The following is a 20,771-nucleotide window of genomic DNA, read 5'->3' on the forward strand; positions in this document are numbered from 1 at the left end:
GGGTTATTCGAACCAAATCTCAAGAAAAAAAACACGCACGTGAGAAAAATGAACGAATCAAGGTAAAAAAGATGCTACCTTTTATTTCTTTTTCGAATCGTTTACAATAACTTTGCCTTTATATTTTTTCGTTCTTTCCTCTGTATTTTTGTATGTAAATCGTGTGTTACAAATGGAGAGGATTACATGTATTTATAGTGAAAAAAACTAACTATTTTTAGAATTCTGTTAACAATAGAATCCTAATGCAATTAGACTCCTACTTCGGTTGTTGCACGTTTGTTGGTGTGGTTGTTGCTTTAAAAGATATGGTGGTGGAAGGGTCCTCCTAGGAGATGAACTCTTGCTAGTTCTATCTTTTAAAAAAATGGGTGTCTACAGTAGTCTTCCATCACATCAAGTAGCCTAGTCATCGTGGAAAAGAAAATAATCTACAAATTTGAAATTGAGAGGGTGAACCTCTCATTAATTTATCCACAAAATAAAATTATAATATTTACAAGCATTAACCAAAGAAGGAAGAATGTGAAGGTTCTTGCAAGGCAAATCACAGATGATCCTGTAAAAACTGCATCTTATGCATTCCAGCAAAATTAAAAAGAGTGCTTAAAAGAGAAATGCAAAATAAACCAATGGAACAAGATTACGAATAATACAATTCAGCAATAGGATCTGTTATGCAAACAAACAATTAAGGTACCACAACGCATCCAAACGCAGCTTCTAGAAATTATTAGGTCTTAAATAACCACATAAGAAGATTTGCCTACCCGATGATCAGTTGCCTTCAACTTAGGGAGTAATCGATCCAACATCTCAAGCTTGCCACAAAACCTAATAATTGGGGGCAAATAATGTTGTGGTATTAAACTATCAACCTACAATAATTGATCCAAAAGTTAGGTACGTACCAGTCGAGGCAAAATTTGTACCAGTCAACTAAGGATACCCCTAGTTTGCTACAAGAAAATAATAAAACACTACTGATTTATTCCACGATTATTACATAAAGATAAAAGATTAAAGGACGCTATAGAAAAGAGACCATCCTATACTTTCTAATCATTTATCTTCCAGAAGTTTGAAGAAAACTAAGCATATTAGTAAACAGGGAAAGGAGACATGCCTCCTCCACGTGAAGCTGGCTCAGGTATGGGTGATTGCATATATTACGAAGCTCCATAACAGAGTTGTGCACCGATCGAGCCTGTGAAAGGAGAAAGATCAGAATAAACAACCGTAAATATCTAAAATAGTGGCATGTTTAGAGTTCATCTTTACATGTCTATAAATAAGGATCAATATCATAAAAGAACCTTTGAATTTCCTATTGCACCAAGATTTTCTTCAACCCTCTTCGTCAAAAGTTTTTGATAAGCAGAAGCCTCGCATCTTACAAGTCTTTCGATCTTCTCAGGAAGTTCATTTTCAACCTACAAAAGAGATGCAATACAATTACCAAACTAGAATTCTCTGAGGATCTTAATACCACACAAAACAAGGACTTCAAAACATTGTGCCACTCAATATCTCATGAGTGCTAAGTCATGCATTAGCGTATGATGAGCCAAAATAAAAACAGCAGAACAATCAGTAGTCAATAAAGAAAAAGTGATCCCTAACACAATCCATGTAAATACAAAACCTTATGCTTCAGCCTTCGAAGTACAAAGGGTCGAAGAACTTGATGAAGACGGTTTATGATCAACAAATTTTCCTCCTCGGATAGTAAGGCCTAGTCAAAATAATTAGCATAAGCACATAATTTAGATAATAGAGTGAAACACTCCAATAGGTAGATGGTAGAAGTTCAGTACTTCATCAGCAGAATTATCTCCATTACTCTCAAATGGTTTATTGAACCACTGTGAAAAATCTTCTGATGAATTAAATATATTAGGCAATAAGAAATTCAGTAGTGCCCACAACTCCTCGAGATTGTTCTACATAAGAAGATAAGTTAAAAATTAGTATTACACTGAATCAACACAATAACTCAAAAAGAAGCAGCAGGAAATACAGCTGGCTCACCAACAACGAAATGGCAGCAAGCATCCATAACAAATGTTAAATGAAACCGTATTTAACAGACATCCAAATAAAATTATCTGTAACCTGTAATGGTGTTCCAGTTAACAGCAATCTATGAGAGCTCTGATAGTGCTCTAATTCTGCATTCAACTTGCAAGAAGCATTTTTTATCCGATGACCTTCATCAATTATAATATAGTGCCAGTGAATTTTGCTAAGTTTTGGTCTATCATGCTTGTTCATTAGATACTCATATGTTGTCAGGAGAATGTTAAATTTCTGATGTACAATCATCTCCCTGCACCAGAAACAAATAATAATCAGGCTTACATATTTTTTAAACAACAAAAAGTATAGGATAAGAAAGGTTCTTATTCATGGTTTGAATCTCATTACTTGAATAATCTACGTCTCTCCTCCGGGGTACCAGAATATACAATTTTGTGTAAGTCAGGTGCCCAGAAATTGATTTCCGACACCCATCCAGGCAAAACAGAAGATGGTACAACCACTAAAAATGGTCCTCTATTATTTTTGGTTTCCATTAGGTAACAAATAAGAGAAATAACCTACAAAGTATATAACATTATAAATGAAAATATTTTACAACAAATTATAAAATAGACTGCAAACAAAAGAAGATACAGAACCACCAATACCTGAACAGTCTTCCCAAGGCCATTAAGATGATTATTGTATAGTGAAACCAGCCATCTAAGGCCATTCATCTGGTACCTACACATCAAAAGTACAATTTCAAGAAACATCATGCAAGAGAATGAACACTGCACCCCCTATGTCAGACCTTCCCCCCTCTCTCTCCATATATATATATATATATATATATATAAATATATATATATATATATATATATATATATATATGTATGTATGTATGTATATATATATATATATATGTATGTATGTATATATATATATGTATATGTATGTATGTATGTGTTGGTAAAGTGCATATTGTACTCACTCTCGTAATTTTCCACCCTTAAGAAGAGTTTGTTGCTCATTGATGTTTTCTTTTATGCTGCAAAAAAATAAGTTTTAGCTGTGAAACTTTTAGCTATTACAAGTAATTCAAATATTCAATACTAGGTTAGGCGATTTCAAAAATCCTTTCTTTGTAAATCTCATACACTATTACTTATGGCGAGTAAGGTGATTAGATCTGTTGGGAAAAGTTGTGTTACGGTGATCATCTTTAATATTCCAGAGTTTCTTCATCATCAAGGTCTTTAGCAATTTTTTGATAGATATGGTGAAGTGGTTGATTCTTTCATCCCTAACAAAAGAAGCAAGGGAGGAAGTAGGTTTGGTTTTGTTCGTTTCACCAGATTGGAGGACGCGAGGAAGGTTGTCAACTGTGTTGATAGATCTAGGATTCAAGGTAATATAGTTAGAGTTTTCATGGCGAGATTTCAACCTCGTGAAGCTTTCTGGAGAAAGAAGTTTGCTGGCCCAAAACTAGCTGAGGCTCATAAGCATTCAGAGGCTCCCATTGTCGGTGTTGTTGATGAGGACAAGCTCTTCACTCTCAGAAATAGCTTGGTAGGTCGGTGCAGAAAATTTTCAAAAATGAAAGAGTTGGTTGCTCTTATGCAAAAAGAAGGCATTTTAGGTCTAAAAATTATGAGGTTAAGTGGTTTAACAATTTTAATCATTTTCGAAGATGAATAGAGTAGGGATTATGCTCTTAATAATCATATTGGGGCATTAAAAAATTGCTTTGACAAAGTGGAAGTGTGGTCGGAAAATTTCCAATGCAGCAGCCGTCGGGCATGGCTTTCGTGCATAGGGATCCCACCATTGGTGTGGAGTCATTCCACCTTCAAAAACATTGCAGACAAATAGGGAGATCTTATCTCCATTGAGGAAGGGACATTATATCCAGGCTCGTTTGATAGGGCAATGTTTTAGATAACTACGAAATGTCAAGCTCGAGTGGTAGAATACTTAGATTTGAAAGTCGGGGAATGGATCTATACAGTTTATGTTTCTGAGTTTGAACCTTGTTTCAACCCAGAATCTGTCTGGGTAGATTCGTCCTTGATGGATAAGGGATTTGCCTACCCGTTATCCACGGTGGGGGAACTTGTTAGTGACTAGCCAGTTTTGCCTTCCGCGATGGAGAAGTGTGCTGAGGAAGCAGGAAGAAGCGTGGACTCACTGGTGGAGAAGACTTCCGAGCGGTTTTTTGAGAAAGAAGATAGTCTTTTATGTTGTTTGGGGAACAGATTTAGAGGCAGCAACCTGTAGGGTGAAGATGAGGAGAATAGGAATATAGGGGAGGAATTAATTATGGGTTTGAGGAATGTGGTTGCTGGTCAGGGGATGGTACAAATGAATTGTGAGGAAGTGGAGCAACACGAGGAAGTGCTGGACTATGCGGAGAGAGAGGCTTTTGAGGGTATTAAGGATTATTTTATTACCTGGAATGTTAGGGGGCTTGGGAAGAAAAAAAAAATTAAAGCGGTGGTAAGGTTGGTTATTAGTGAAAAACCGTCAGTTTTGTTATTACAAGAAACTAAAATGTATGTTTGCCGAAGTGGATTGAGGAGAAAGCTTGGGGCTAATTTTCTGCGAGGCATTAGTTTCTCTCCAGCTGATGGTTCTGCAGGTGACTTGTTGTGCTTGTGGAATGAGGATGTTTTTGAGGTCAGTACAGAACATAAGGAGAGAATATTTTTGACTATTTTAGGGAATTTTAAAAAGAGCAATTTTGATTGTGTTATCATTAATGTGTATGGTCCATCAGTAGAGGCTGACAAAGAGGAGTTTTTCAGGGAGTTCATGTGTTTTGTGAGTAGTTTGACTGTGCATGTCTGCTTGGGTAATGCTTATCTCGTCCTTGATGAGAAATGTGGTTTCACATATAACTGGCATTCCATGGTCCTGTTTAGATCTTTTGTTCAATTTTATAACCTGATGGACTTACCATTAGTAGGGGGAGGTTCACTTGGTATAATTTTAGAGAGTCCCCCACTTGGGTTAGGCTGGACAGATTTCTGATTTTTTGTTCCTTTTTAAATCATCTCCCTAATATGATCCAGAAAATACTACCCAAATCCATTTCGGATCATAATCCAGTCATGTTAGCTGATGAAAGTTTTAATTGGGGTCCTAAGCCGTTTCGTTTTTTTAACTATTTACTAGAGGATGAGGGGTTTGCTGGGGTAATTGAAAATTCAATTGCTAATTTGAGGAATGACATCGGGTGTAGGGGTCTATTCTCTCTTCTTAAAGGAACTAAGCTGGCTATCAGGAATTGACCAAGGATTAATCAGAGGGGGTTTTCGTTAGCAATTTCAGATTTGGAATCTAAGATAAACGGACTGGAGTTGAAGTTTCAGAGTGGGGGGATCTCTGCTCAAGAAAGGGAGCTGCTTGATTTTTCGAGGAAGGAATTGTGGAATTTGCATAGGAAGGAGGAGAGTATTTGGTTGCAGAAGTCTAGATTGAAGTGGAACACTGAGGGGGATAGAAACACCAAGTTTTTCCATCTATGTGCCTTTAATAGAAGCAGAATTAATTCCATTTCAGCATTGAGGGTGGGTGGTGAGGTTATTTCAGACCCTGAGCAGTTGAGAGGTGTTATTTTTTACTATTTCAAGGCTGTCTACTATTCGAAATCTACTCTTGAGGTGGAGGATATTGATCTCAATTTTGCTAAACTGAATTTCGAGCAAGTGAAGGTTCTTGAAAGGAATTTTTCTGAGCAAGAAGTGTGGGAGGCAGTTTCTCAATCGGACAGTTCCAAAGTGCTAGGTCCTGATGGTTTCACGATGGGTTTCTTTAAGAAATTCTGGCCAAACCTGAAGGTTTTTATTATGAAATTGTTGAAGATTTTTACAATGGAAGAAATTGGGAGCATGGGGTAAACCATGCTTTTATAGCTCTGATTCCTAAGATCAGAAATCTGGAAGGCATTAAAGACTATAGACCAATTAGCCTAGTTGGCAGTTTGTATAAAATTATTTCCAAAGTACTGTCTAGAAGGCTTGTGTCTGTTATTAAAGATATTATAAGCCCTTCCCAGTTTGCATTTATCCCGGGTAGGCAGTTGCACGAATGTGCTTTCTTAGCCAATGAAGCTATTGATTATTGGAGAAAAAAGGGGAGGAAAGGCGTGGTCTTTAAGGTCGATTTTCGGCGTGCTTATGATTCGGTGGAATGGCTGATTTTATTGAGGTTATTGAAAGATATGACTTTGGAGATAAGTGGATTTCATGGATTGAACTTTGTATTTCTTCTACTTCTATTTCGGTTCTTGTTAATGGCTCTCCTACTGAGGAATTTATGATGGGCAAAGAGTTAAGACAAGGTTGCAGTTTGTCTCCTTTGTTGTTTAATATAGTCAGGGAACTACTGAACCTTATGTTTGTTAAGGCTACTGACAGTGGACTGTTCGAAGGGTTTAGGATTGGTAGGGAGGATAATCTCTTCATTCTGACCCATTTGCAATTTGCAGACGACTTAATTATTTTTTACAGGGATTCTCCTACTCAGATTCTAAATATTAGGAGAGTGTTGAGGATCTTTAGTCTAATGTCAGGGCTAAATCTTAACTTATCCAAGAGTAAGTTGTATGGTGTTCATTTGGAAGAGGATCTTTTAAAAGAATGGGCTTCTATGATAGGTTGTGGGGTGGGTGTTTTACCTATGACATATCTTGGTTACCGATTGGTACAACCAAGAATTCTGAGCTGCTGTGGGAGCCGGTGATCCGGAAGTTTTCTACCAAATTAGCAAGTTGGAAAGCTACAACATTATCGTTGGCCGGGAGAATGGTGTTAGTGAAATCGGTGTTGTCTTCATTGCTGATTTTTTTCATGTCCATTTTCAAAATTCCTCCTAAGGTAAATCAAAAGTTGAATTATATAATGGCTAGATTCCTTTGGGGGGAAGGTCCAACAAGAAATCAGATTCATTGTGTTAATTGGAATTTGGTGTGTCAACCGTTTGAGGGGGTTTGGGTGTTTTGGACTTGAATTTGATCAATCGTGTGCTACTTGGGAAGTGGGTTTGGAAGTTTGCTAATGAGAAGGATTCTCTATGGAAGAATTTGCTTTGCTGCAAACACAATAGCAACAACTTATCTCTATCCATAAGTACGGTAGTTTCTTCTCATGATTCTTGGATTTGGAAAGGAATTAGGAATAACTATGAGAAGAATGATGATGTTCAAGATTGTTTGAGGTTAAATTCGAAGATGCAAGTGGGGAATGGTAGATCTATTTCTTTTTGGAATGATGTCTGGGTTAATAATTCAACTCTAAAAGTTCAATTCCTAAGGATCTTTGCTCTCTCTATTAATAAAGGGGGGAAAGTTGCTGAATCTGGTTGTTTTGAATATAGTGGATGGGTTTGGAACATTCAATTAAAGAGCAATTTATGTGACTGGGAACTAGATCAGTGTATTTCTTTGATGTTATTGATTGATATTATTGGTTTGATTGATTCAGTTGATGATTTTTTGGCATGGTCTGGAAAAGGTGATGGTTTGTTCTCGCTTAAGGCCTGCAAATTGTCTATTTCTGGCAGATACAGCGGGAATTTTCAGTGGAGCAAATGGGTGTGGTCTGGTTTGGTTCCTCCCAGAGTTCAAACCTTTTTATGGCAGCTATCTCACCTTAAAGTGGTTGTTAGAGTGGAGCTGAAAAAATGAGGGTTGCCATTGGAAAATGTCTTTTGCCCTTTATGTCTTAAGGATGAAAAAACAACTCAACATCTTTTTATCTTGTGTTCGGTTGTAGGGGAGTTGTGAAATAGGTTCTTAAGATTATGGGATGTAGTTACAGTTCTGCCTAACGATCCTCAGTCCTTACTTTGTTCTTGGTCTCATCTTATGGCATCTTCTTCTATTTGGAAGTTTATCCCCGGTGTTGTTTACTGGTCTATATGGAAAGCTAGAAATTCTGTGGTGTTCGAAAATGGTAAAATTGACATGGCTTTACTGTTCTTCATTTCCAGATTCAGGCTGGCGAATTGGTTTTTAGCAAAATATCCAAAGGCAAATATTCAGGTCGATATTTTGGTAGGGGATCCAAGGCTTGCTGATAGTATTGTAATTTCCCTCCAAAGATGAAGAAGGATATGTGCTGGTATCCTTCTCCACCTGACTTTTTTAAGTTTAATATGGATGGGGCGGTAAGGTCTGATGGTCTACAAGGAGGAATATGAGGTATTTTGAAAGACTCGAATGGCTCTAATCTTATCTCCTTTTCTATTGTTGTGGGACTTGGTCCGCCGATGTTTGTCGAGTTGAAAGCTATTAAAGAGGGAATTGATTTTTTTTTTTACTCCCAATGGGCGGAGAAAGGAAGATTAGTGTTAGAGAGTGATTGTTCAACGGTAGTGGAATGGATTTTACGGCCTGTTTCTGCCCCTTCTTTTTTCAGATCTCTGGTTGGGGAAATTGGTGCCCTAGTTTTTTCTAAGGACATTATGGTTAGATGGATCCCTAGGAGTTGTAATTGGGAGGCGGATAAGCTAGCTAAGGAGGGGATTGGTTGAACGTTTATTGGTGTACTGATGTTATGTTATGTCTTGTTAGGTGTTTTATAGTGTAAAGTGTATCTTATGTAATTTCGGGGTATTAATAAAACTGAGATACTCTTTTCCTCCTTCAGTTAGTTGTCTCTTTTAAGAGGCAACGATGAGGGAGGTTTTTAACGAGACCTCCTATTCCTATAAAAAAAGGCTTATTTTATAGATTTCCCCATGATGGATGGTCGGGTAAAGTCAAAGGTGGTGGAGGATGTGAATAATGTGGGCCTCACAAATTATTGTGCATTCAAAAATTCAAAGGGTGAGCCAAGGCAGAACCGGAGAGCAAAGAAGGGGAAAAAAATTTCAGCTCTCTCCGAGACTGCCGTAGCAAGAAATACCAGAGTAAGGTGCAACGAGACGAAGAATGGCCCGAACTTGAAGGTAGATCCTTATATGATTTTGATTTTCGAGCAAAGTGGTGGACTCAAAAGAAGAAAGCGGCAGATTCCTTAAAGAACAAGAATGATTTGGGTTTAGAGTCTGATGGCTCACAAGTGGTTTTTATTACGAAACATTATATCACTGGATGTATTGACAGAATCATTAAGTTCTGAATAGTTTTTAGGGGACTAGATTATGATTTATGTTTATGGAGTTGGAGGTTCGGAGGGTCTTCGATGTGTAGTTGAGCAGTTAGTGGCAAAAGGGCGATTACAGTTTTTTCAAAGTTTGTTTTGTTCAACTGTTATAGTGTGGAAGCTCGTGGCTTTGGTGTGTGTTTTTGGCTACTATGGATTGTGTCAGTTGGTTTATTTGGCCTTTATTATTGTTGTATTGTGTTGCAGCATGATAGAGTTAGTGTTGCATTAGTGGAGTGCTAGTGCAAAAACAACAGGGTATGGGCTAGAAAAGCAGAGCATGGGCAGCATGGGGTACTGTGTAGCAGTATGGACAAATTGGTTACTACAGTCTCTGTTGTCAAGACTAGTTTAAAGTGGCAGACAGGCGGTTATGTGCTTTTGTTTTGTATTCTTTTCATGTGGAAGCTTTTGGCTTTTGTGCTAGAACTTGGATTCTATCTTCTATTATCGTTGTTTCTTTTGTGGCGTCTTTCAGGCCACGTTTAGGTTTTCAGTATAGTCAAAGTCTGTTTTTTAGGCTAATGTCTTTGCTAAGATGGATTAGGCTGTGTCTATGTTGTTTAGGGTTGTTTGCATTTTCTTTTGGTATTATGTTTATATTGGGGGTGGCTCTCAGGTTGTATCTTGTATTTTCTAACGATTAGTGAAATCTTAAGGCACTCTTTTCTTTCTCCCGCTGATTAAGGAGTTTATCTATAAGCTCTTTTAATCATGAAGGAGGTTTTTAACGAGACCTTCAATTCCTATAAAAAAATATTCAATACTAATTGAGAAAAGAATTCGGAATTAAAACAACCCCAAGACATCCAAAGTTCAATTAAAAAATCAAGCAGGAAAAAAAAAGAAAAATCGTTACCTATGAGCCATCAGGTAGTACTTTTCATTGCTTTCCAAATAATGCCGCAGATCAGATTGATGACAAGAAAAAGTCAACATTAAAGTAAAGGATGAGCGAAAGCTTGTGAGAAAGGAAAGACGATTAGAAACTCCAAAAAAATGCACAAGAAAAAACTTGCCTTTGCCTCATCTTCATTCTCAACAGTAGTATCATTTTCAAAAACACTTGCAATTCTCATCTCATCCATATCATTCCCAAAACGACCTCCGATAGCCTTTGCATCCTGTAACTTGGATCCAAGTTTCTGAAGATATTTCTCAGTTTCTTTCAGTAGTTGTTTAACACGATCTGATTTAGCATCCTGTAAATATCAAGAATAGTATTCATAAGAACATGTAAGATGAAACACTACTAGAGGGTGTAAACCTAAGATTACCTGAACCATTCGCAAATAACCCTCCACATCATTGATTTTGAGCAAGTTAATCTTCTCACGCTGAATTCTGTCAATCTTCTCCCGATGTATACGCTCCTTTCTTTTATGGAACTCCTTTAAATTTCTATTGAAGCCTTCCATTGTTCTCTCCTAATTTTAAACACATCATCCAGCCTTTCCCTGGGTTTCAATTTACCAAGAAGTTAGAAAGGATGTAGATTTATGCAAAGCAACCAGTGAAGACTTGGGCATTTATTGGTAAGAAAGAAAATCAGTAAGTACTTGTGAACTCCTATCTCACTGAAAAATTCCTTCTGCCTCTCACGAATTCTCTTTTGTCGCTCTTCTTTCATTTTCTGCTCATATTTTTCGAGTTGTTTTATCCTTCTACCATGGCGTTCCATATCATTTGTAATTGGTTTGAAAAAAAATCCTTCAGGAAATCACTGTCAAAATTTAAGAAGAAAATGTCATGAGAAATCAAAACAAAATCAAAGAAACAGCCAAAGCTACAACGTGCAACAATAAAACAAGATAAGAAATAAAAAGATAATAACTTAATGCTCCGTTTGGGAACAAGAATTTGAAATTTTGGATTTGGATTTCATTTGCTACGTAAATGATAAGAATGAAATTCATATATTATGGATAAATAGTCAAGATTCAATATAATATATAGATAAAAAGTATACAAATTTGGATTTATCTAATCCAAAAATCCAATGATTTGAGAAATAATCATCAATGTTACATTTCTAAATATTTTATTACTCAATTAACACCATCTTTGAAATCTAAGTTCCCAAAAGCCACCTAAGGGGAAAAAATTTACATATAAATTACCTCCGCATGCGATTGGAGCTGATAGAAGTTATGTAAAAGACGGAAAAAACCACTTTGTTCTTAAACAGGAATAAGTTCCAACTAATATGTTGGACAGGTAGAATATAAATAAAATTTAACAAAAATATTCGGTATCAGGAAATACATAAAAAAAAACTAGTTACTAACTGCATAAATTTTGGGGGTAAGGAGGGGTGACTCACAACGAGTAATAAAGAAAAACCTCTCAATATGGGTAAAGCCCTCATTTGGCTTATTTACCAACATGTTATTATACCGCCAAGTTAGCTGCTTACTCAAGATTGCAAGCTTAATTACTAAAAACGCCCATTTCTACACAATAAGAGGGCTTTACCGAATTTTAGGGATGAATTCCTTTCAATCTTGATCACAGTCTATGATGCAGCATCACTCCAAATTCTAAAGCTAAATATAAAATGGTTCACTTGCTTTTCACAAAAAATAAATATACTTGAAAAAGAACGAAATCTACAAAACTTTTTTTTGTTAGCGAGAAAATGCAAACAAATTAGAAGTGGATAGTTGTTTTATTAGCACAATAGAACGTATCTGGTGGTCTTTCCCATTAAACTTCAGCTTTCTACTCCAAACTCACTCATTTTTTCATTGATTTTACAACCTTTCTTCCACTTCTGTTTTTCATACAAAATTTGTTGATAGCAGGGGACACATTTCCTTTTCTTTTCAATAGATTCATTGATTTTACAACCTTTCTTCCACTTCTGTTTTTCATACAAAATTTGTTGATAGCAGGGGACACATTTCCTTTTCTTTTCAATAGAAGCGCACAAATATTAGAGCAAATAATAGTTGTATCCTTAACAATGTTGCAGCATGGCTTTACAGACAAATCAGAAGGGAAAACAAGGTTAAACCAGGAATTAAGAACTTCAGAATAAAGTTTTTAACAAACCTTTAGCTGGGTGAAACAAGTTTGAATTTTTTGATTTGTCTTTTACCGTTTTAGAACCCACTTCTGCTCAGCTAATAGCTTCCGTTTTTTCAGATCCATAATCCATTTCTCTGACATAGTGTGCTTTGGAGAAGGTAAAGGATCAGTAGATACAGAGTTATCTTCCTCGTCTTGCTCTGTGTAAACAGAAATCATTTCTTAGCATATGATTAATAGAATGAACTTTGTACCTAGTTTGGACTTCGGATCCTCTGCACCAGAATCACCACATCCCAAAAATTCATTTCATTTGATCTAAAAGGCTTAGGGATGGTCATTCTAGTTCCAACTAAGTTAACCGATAAGAAGTTAAGTGACCATAAGGGGGGGGGGGGAACAAATTGATTCAGTAACTTTACCAGAACTTTGAAACTGAGAATCGGGATCTTTTCTCTCTAGCATCAAATCATGCTGGATTGTAGCAGCTGGCAAAGATGCCCTCGAAGTGAAAACCTCATCATGACCGCCAATTCCAGACCAGCCCATCATTTCAGGGTTCACCTGCTAATTAGGAACCATCACAGAAGAAATTAGATCAGGCTTTCCAATTTGCAGATGGCAATTATCCATGTCATCCACAGATTTACTAAAAGTAAAGCCACCCATAAAGTAGCAGAGTCAGGCACTCTAGTCAAATACACCTGTGGTTCCACTGTCTCATGGCTCTGAATTGCAGCCTCTGCCTTCCTTCTAGCTAGAATATGTTTCCTTTCGTCCACAATTGCTGAAAGATAAAAAGATGGGCCATTACTCTCCTCCACTCTTAATGCTTCTGCTTCTTTTGACAATGAATCAGCCTCTTCCAGTAGATGTAGAACCTGACGGTGCATTATTAATCCTTCCAAATGGCATTGCAGCTTCAGATATGTTACCCGGCTCATTGGAAGTTTGTGATTTCCCTCTATGGTCATTCAATTCTTTGAGAGGGTCGTCCGTATTGCCATCCGATGATTACCAAGTAAATGACATAGACTTCTGAAAATGAAATTTGCAAAACAAATTTAAATGATTAAAGCAACCTTCTTGGGGAAATAAGTTTCCAAGTGCAATTTCAAGATGCAACTTCTTTGGCATCAAGCAATTTCTGCAAGTAGAAAACACAAATTATAGACAAAAAAGAAAAACAACAGAGTATGAAAAGATTCTTACCACTTATACCCCCATTAGAGAGGTAGCATTCTAGCATATATTGCAAGAGTTCGGTACATATCTGAAAGCTAAAAAAACAAGGCACTGGGCTCTAAGCTGTTTCAACTGTTGTTCCTTGAGCACTATTAATTTAATTTATAAAAATTTAAAATCATAAAAGAATCAACATATGATTATAAATTAATTAAAAAATCTAAACGTAAATTATCTAAAATAAATTATTAATTATATTATTTTTCATAAATTTTTTGGGTAGATTATACTATTGACCACCTAACTATTGTCTCTTTTCATTCTTATCATCATTTTTGAAATTTTTGAAATTAGGTCACCCAACTATTTAAATGCATTCAATCAAGTCATTTGTCGTTAACATTTAATGGAAGAGTTGACATGACAGTTAATAAAATTAGTATAATTACACATTTAGCCATTATTCCTTACACAATAATAATTTTATTTAATTCAATATATGTAAGAGAAAATAACTTGAGTGGCACAAAATGTCTTATAATATACGATTTTAACCAACTTTTTTGGATTTGCAAAAATAACCAACAAATTCGCAACTCAGTTTCGAATTCGCAACACGAAAGCCAATTTCGCAAAACAGTTTCCGAATTCGCAATTCGAATTTGGAATTCGCAACACATAAGTCGAATTCGCAACTCGAATTTGACATTTTTGCAACACGAATTTCTTTTTCGCAACTCGATTTTTAAATTCGAAACACGAGTTTCATTTTCGCAACTCGATTTTCGAATTCGCAACTCGAATCTTGCTATGAACGGAGATTTCAGAAGTTATCCAAAAGGGATAAAGCAAAACATAAGAAGAGTATGGAAGAGAGCTTAGCTTTCAATGAGAAAGAGAAGAGAAGACAAAAGAGAGAGAGAATAATCATAAAACTTGAAGGAATGGGTATTATATGTTAGACTTGGAAAATCTTAAAAGGCGGTTTGAGTAGGAAAATGACAACCAAAGAAAACTGGAAAACTGAGGAAACAATTAAGCTTTGAGTCTGAGCAAAGAAAGAGATTCTTTTTATTACAATACTAATGGAATTAAGGAAGAAATAGTTGATGTTATGATGAACAAAAGTGGTAAAAAATTTTGTTTTATCTTAAGCTGAAGGTTAAAGGTGAGGCAGCCATGGAAGCACCCCGCCCATGGAGTCCATACAGTCTGGTTTTTTGGGACAATCAAAATGGGAAGGTCACTAACCTTACAAAAGTGGTAAACTCTTCTCATGTTTTTCTTTGTCCCTTTTGGATAACTTCTGAAATCTCTGTACATAGCAGGATTCGCGTTGCGAATTTTCGCGTTGATAATTCATAATTTATATTGCTAAAATGAAATTCGTGTTGCTAAAATAATATATTAATATTTTCCCACCCCGACCTGAAAATATATTATTTATACCCAATCCCTCTCAGACTCAATTCAAATATATTAATATTTTAAAATAGGTAAAGTAATATATCGATAATCATTTAAAATATTTTAAATGGTTATATTTATATATTTTACCTTAAACCTAACCTGATTCGAATATATATATAAATGAGTAAACTAATAATTTTTACCAGGTTGGGTCGGGTCGGTGATTTTTCACCTTAAACCCGACCCTATCCTGCCCAAAGTTATCTATCATATAACCCGCTCCACCCCGCCCCAAACCCAAAATTTCAAAAAAAAAATACCTAAGGATGACAATTTAATATGAAGCCGACGGATTTTGCCCCGACCCAAACTAATAGGGTCGATTTTTTATTGTTGAAATTTGGGTCTGGGGTCGTCAATAATAGATAGCTTCAGGGCGGGATAGGGACGGGTTTAAGGTGAAAAATTATTGACCAAATCCAATCCGATATAAATTATTAGTTTATCTTTTTATATATATTTGAATCGGGCCAGGTTTAAGGTAAAAATATTATTTTAACTATTTTAAAATATTAATATATTGGAATTGGATCAAACTGGACTGGATTGGGTATAAATAATATATTTTCGGGTTAGGGACGAGACGGTTAAAGAAATGATATGCCCTGCATCGTGTCTATCCTTAGTAATATACCAAAGTTCGAGTTATTTTATTGTTACTTTTGTTTTTATTTTTCTAGCCTTCATTATAGTATAAGATAAGTAACAAATATTGTAAATATTATATTAAGAATTAATGTTGGTGCAGTAAATTTGGAAAAATATTAAAATTAAATAAAAATTAAATTAAAAAATCCCTCCAATGATGTCATGACACATGTCGTCATATGATTAGAGGATTAGATATGTTGAATTAAATAAAATTATTACCAATTTGATAGATTGTGTAAGGAATAAAGATTAAATGTGTAATTATATTAATTTTATTAACTGTCACGTCACTCTTCCACTAAATGTTAGCGACAAGTGGCTTGAATGGATGCATTTAAATATTTGGGTGACATGATTGACAAAATTTCAAAAATTATGGTAAGAATGAAAATAGACTGTTGAAAACATTTTGATGTTACGATATAACAAATAAAGTATAAATGAATTTTAATATTTTATATTCGATTTCAAAAATAATATTCAATTAAATTATTCAAATATCAAAAACATTACTCCAAGTTTTCAAATGTCAGTTTTAATCCTTACTTAAGTGTAAAATTGTGTTTTAATCTTAAAATATTTTTGAAACAATTTTACAAAGTATTTTGAACCTTAATCGAGCCAAAAATGAATTTTAAGTAGGGGTGTACCGATACACTCCTAGGTGTATCGATACCCCTAAATTTTGAATGTAATAAGGGTACCGATACACAGCCGACTGTACCGATACCCCTCTTATATTAATTGGCTCTGAGAAACATCGAATGTAATTAGTGTGTCGATACCCCTAGGGTGTACGATACACTCGGTCAAATAACGGTGAAAATATTTGAATTTTACACTAGGTGTACCGATACCCTTTGAAGATGTACCAATACCCCTACGCTCCCAACAGGTTTTTTAAATGGTATTCACACCATAACGGCTATATTGACTTCACCAATAATCCCCAATGTTCAGAATCAATCCAAGGTGTATATAAACAAATTCTGAAGCCATTGACCATCAAGAATTACAAAGAATTAAGAAAGAATCAAGAGAGAAGGCGTCCGCTATTTGTGAGTACTAAATATGGTGCGGAAATATGTGCAAGTATACACACTCGAACAAGTAATACAGTGATGAGCGAGTATCGTCTCCACGGGGATTGGAGGAAATTGATAAGTTCAATCAAAGCACTTTACTATGTTACCTAAGTAAAGTTAGTGATGTTATTTGCAAATGAAAATGCTGTGGCAAAATGAATGGATGTTGTGGAAATTGTCTGATGGTAATATGGTAGTAAATTGAGATGTTATGGAAAATTGAATTGTGCTAAGTGCAAACAAATGTAAAGGCAAAATAAACTGTAAATACTGGATTTTCTTATAAGGACTTTAGACTCCTCACACGACAAGCTACTATGGGAATGAGTGATAGGAGTCACTTAGGAAAATCTAAGTCTACTTCTCAGAATGGTCTTACTTCTATGCCTTATCTGCCCGACAAAGTTTACTAAGGGTGCCCTATGCTATCTCTAGTTAAGGGACTCGACAGATTAAAGATGCATTGGCAAAACCGGTTGGTGTTAGCTACTGCAGGGATCCTATTGGTCCAGATAACATAATATGTCTTGGCAATACCTTTTTACGGCATCATTAACATCTAACCTATCGCTCATGCACAACTCCTTTTAGTCGAATGAAATCCTAGCCTTATCTCTAAGGTGGATTAGGCCTAGTTACTATCTAGAACCCCTGGCTTATGTGGTTCCTCCCTAGTTTCTCTCGAGTACTAAGGATGTGCTACTTAGACATTCTCTCGAACACTAAGTAATCACCTAAGGAATGACTACTCTCATAGCTCCTAAAACCTTAAGGCATTAAACTTCATAAGCAAAGCAGATAACAACATAGAAAAATAACCATTCCTTGAAGCAAATCTTAAATATCCAAAATAAACTCCCACCAAATAGGATTAGTTCATGGTGGGGTTCGAAATAAGCAAGCAAAAAGTAAGTTAAATCGTTCCTTACAACCCAAAAGATAAAATATGAAATCAAAGAGCAAAGGGAAAGAGGAAACGCCTTCGACGTGCACTACGGAGCTTCCTTTGGCCTCCATGAACTGTCCCAGCAATCTAGCTCCTCTCAGATGCCTAGTTCACCACTCCCTCTAGCTTGTCAATGGAGGAATGCCATGGAAAAAATGATTGACAAAAAAAAAAGAGATCATTTTCTCCGAATTTTTAGGCTCTTAGCGGTTGTCTAAAAGTTTCAAAGTCTTTTTTTCATTGTGGATTCATCTTCTATTTATAGGGAGAGAATGAACCTAGGTTTTGCATTAAAACTACCCTAGTACCCTAAATTCATTCCTTTTATGTGAAAGATGGTGCATAAGTTGTAATGGGCCCCTTCTTTATGGTTGATTGCAAAAATCACACATAGACAATGCAGCCGGCTCTTACTAAAAATATATTATTTTATCTTTTCTGCCTAGGAATACCATCCGAGTTGTCGCGACAATCGTATTTTTCTCAGTAGTCTCATCATGTCATGTCAATTACCTTCTACTTATTCTTGCTCCCAAATCCTGCACGTCATTAAATAAATCACCTTCCCCATAATGCAACATTGATTACAAGATAAAATACCGCGACAAACAAAATTTCACCACATGCAACTAAATGCTCCTAAATGCATCTATATGATCCTAAATGCGCTCTTAGACAGTCAATAACTTAAGTGAAAATGTCCCAAATGTGACCTTTTTACGGAGTTATCACACCCCAAACTTAAGCTATTACTTGTCCTCAAGCAATGAATAGAATTAAGCAAAATAAAAATACCATGACAAGTTCAAAGTAGAATAGTTATATGGGTAAAATTTCAGCCCTCAGAATTTGGCTTCAACATGCTAGACTAGTTTGAGAAATCAAGTACTGTCCCCTAGGGAAAGATTCTTTGTGTGGGTGTGTGCGTGTTTGTATCCAGTCCATGCTTAACAAACCTAACAATTTTCTAAGCAAGATTTCTTGTGTTTCCACAACATTTACAAATTTTACTCCCACATTGTTTTCTTTTCTTTTTTTCTTTAATTCTGCTATGAGGGGAGTCAACCTATCACACCTACCATCCCACACTCTAGGTGAAAGGGAGCATACCTTCCACCCTCGAGCTAGTCAGGTAGAGACATCACGTGACTGCTTTCATTCACTCATATAACATAGTTGTCATTTATTTATTTGTAGTTTCCAGGTAATGCCATGGCATAGCGGAGTGTCCCTCTACAGATATACCGAAGCATTTATTCACAACTTCATTCTTTTTGTTTCTTTTTTTCTTTTTTTTGTGGGGTTTCCATCATTCAAAGTTTTATGCCATTACATTCAAGAATTCTCTTATAAAAAATTTCTAAGTTCCTTAAGCATGGAAAACATACAATCGTGAATTCAAAGGGTTCAAAGAAGCAAGTCCTAGAGTTGGTTCTATCATCCTCAAATGTCATGTACATTCTATCCTAGCCATCAAGTGTTTATCATCATCGGGCATCATTAATTTTTTCCAGAAAACTAATTCTAACACTTACTAATGTCATGGCATATTTATTCTACTAATACTACCATGCAATTATTTGAGAACCCTACGTCCCCCAAACTTGAGAGAAGAATTGTCCTCAATGCTAAAAAAACTAAGGAAAAAGTAAACTACATGCTATGAAATGCAAGGTACCTTGACTTCATGCTGGTGGTGGTGCGGCGGTCGTGCGACTTGTGCGCTTTTGAAATTTTGTGGGGCTGGAGTGTTTAGAATCTAATGTTGGTATGGTTGAAATCTAGATGGACCCTAACCTTGCAAAGAAAAATAAAATGGTAAAGGAAACTGAATAAAAATAGTACCAAAATAAACATTTATTTATGCACAGGAGTAAATTTAAAATGTAACGACATCTTCAAGATGCTTAGCAGATTTCGACATCGTGCAAGAAGAATGCAGATTTATCACGCATGGGAAGAGCTCTTGATAAGCCTTCAGACGTTGTCCATTGACTTTAAAAACGGATCTATCATCCATATTCTTGATATCCACAATGCCATGAGGGTAAACATGGTGTACTTCAAATGGTCCTGACCATCGTGACTTCAGTTTTCCAGGGAAGAGCTTTAGCCTCGAGTAAATAAGAGCACCTGCTGGCCAATATGAAAATGTCGTGGCAAAAGCATTGGTCATGTCACTTCTTGGTTTTTTCCTTGTAAAGCTTTGCATTTTCATATACTTGTGCTCGAAATTCTTCTATTTCATTCAGATCGAGTAACCTTTGCTCCCCAGCTAATTGTGCATCGAAGTTCAGCTTATTGATCGCCAAGTATGCCTTATGTTCTAACTCCACAGGTAGGTGACAGGCTTTTCCATATACCATATTGAAAGGCGATGTTCCTAGAGGTGTTTTGAATATCGTTTCAATAAGCCCAGAGTGCTTCGTCCAATTTTGGGGACCAGTCCTTCCTTCTAGAGTTCACCACATTCTCTAGATTTGCTTGATTTCTCGATTGGATACTTCAGCTTTCCCATTGGTTTGTGGGTGATATGCCATGACAATCTTATGTCGCACTCCATATTTTTGTAATGCCTTCGTAATTAGCTTATTATCAAAGTGAGTTCCCTCGTCACTGATGATGTCTCTTGGTACTCCAAATCAAGTAAAGATGTTATTATGAAGGAATTTGAGCACCATCTTAGAGTCATTTTTCAGTGTGGCAATTACTTCAACCCACTTAGATACGTAGTCCACGGTAAGCAAAATATACAAATTTTTGAAAGAATATGGGAATGGTCCCATGAAATCAATGCCCCAAACATCAAAGGGATCTATCTCCAGAATATTTTGCAATGACGTTTCGTGTCATCTGGAAATGTTTCCAGTATATTGGCATGTATCGCATGCTTTGAAAAACTCGCGAGCATCCTTAAATAGTGAGTGCCAATAGAAGCCTGATTGGAGGACCTTTGCAGTAGTCCTCGCACCTCCAAATGCCCTCCACAGGGTGCTGTGTGGCAATGGTGTAGAATGTCTCGTTGCTATTCTTCAGGGACACATCATCGAATCATTTGATCGACGCATTGTTTAAACAAATATGACTTATCCCAAAAATAGAACTTGGCATTATAATAGAACTTCTTCTTACCATGGTTGTTCAATTCATAAGGAAAATACCACTAACAAGAAAATTAACAAGGTCAGCGTACCACGAGATTGTCGTGGCATATAAAATTTTCTCATCAGG

General features: G+C 36.1%; 2 protein-coding genes across 2 annotated transcripts in view; both read right to left on the reverse strand.

The window, feature by feature from the left end:
* The window catches only part of LOC120191484 (chromatin structure-remodeling complex protein SYD-like), a 35,869-nt gene extending 25,012 nt beyond the window's left edge, over positions 1-10,857 (reverse strand). Inside the window, exons 1-14 of the mRNA XM_039194426.1 lie at positions 10,733-10,857; positions 10,451-10,630; positions 10,194-10,375; positions 10,033-10,077; positions 3,017-3,073; positions 2,691-2,766; positions 2,428-2,600; positions 2,116-2,329; positions 1,818-1,943; positions 1,646-1,735; positions 1,317-1,433; positions 1,127-1,207; positions 771-878; positions 396-431 (exon numbers count right to left, since the gene is read on the reverse strand). Of these exons, the coding sequence (XP_039050357.1) occupies positions 396-431; positions 771-878; positions 1,127-1,207; positions 1,317-1,433; positions 1,646-1,735; positions 1,818-1,943; positions 2,116-2,329; positions 2,428-2,600; positions 2,691-2,766; positions 3,017-3,073; positions 10,033-10,077; positions 10,194-10,375; positions 10,451-10,591 (1,446 nt within the window). The 5' untranslated portion in view covers positions 10,592-10,630; positions 10,733-10,857. The remainder of the gene's footprint in view (positions 1-395; positions 432-770; positions 879-1,126; positions 1,208-1,316; positions 1,434-1,645; positions 1,736-1,817; positions 1,944-2,115; positions 2,330-2,427; positions 2,601-2,690; positions 2,767-3,016; positions 3,074-10,032; positions 10,078-10,193; positions 10,376-10,450; positions 10,631-10,732) is intronic.
* Positions 10,858-12,016: 1,159 nt separating this feature from the next.
* On the reverse strand, positions 12,017-13,114 carry LOC120191486 (chromatin structure-remodeling complex protein SYD-like). Its single transcript, XM_039194427.1, has 3 exons — positions 12,908-13,114; positions 12,626-12,767; positions 12,017-12,403 (listed from the first exon to the last, which is right to left on the reverse strand). Exons 1-3 carry the CDS (start codon positions 13,094-13,096, stop codon positions 12,270-12,272), a joined length of 465 nt encoding a protein of 154 aa, XP_039050358.1. The 5' UTR covers positions 13,097-13,114; the 3' UTR covers positions 12,017-12,269.
* Positions 13,115-20,771: the final 7,657 nt, after the last annotated feature.

Source organism: Hibiscus syriacus, unplaced genomic scaffold, assembly GCF_006381635.1.
Source record: "Hibiscus syriacus cultivar Baekdansim isolate YM2019G1 unplaced genomic scaffold, ASM638163v2 tig00116970_pilon, whole genome shotgun sequence".
In the NCBI taxonomy this organism is placed as follows: Eukaryota; Viridiplantae; Streptophyta; class Magnoliopsida; order Malvales; family Malvaceae; genus Hibiscus; species Hibiscus syriacus.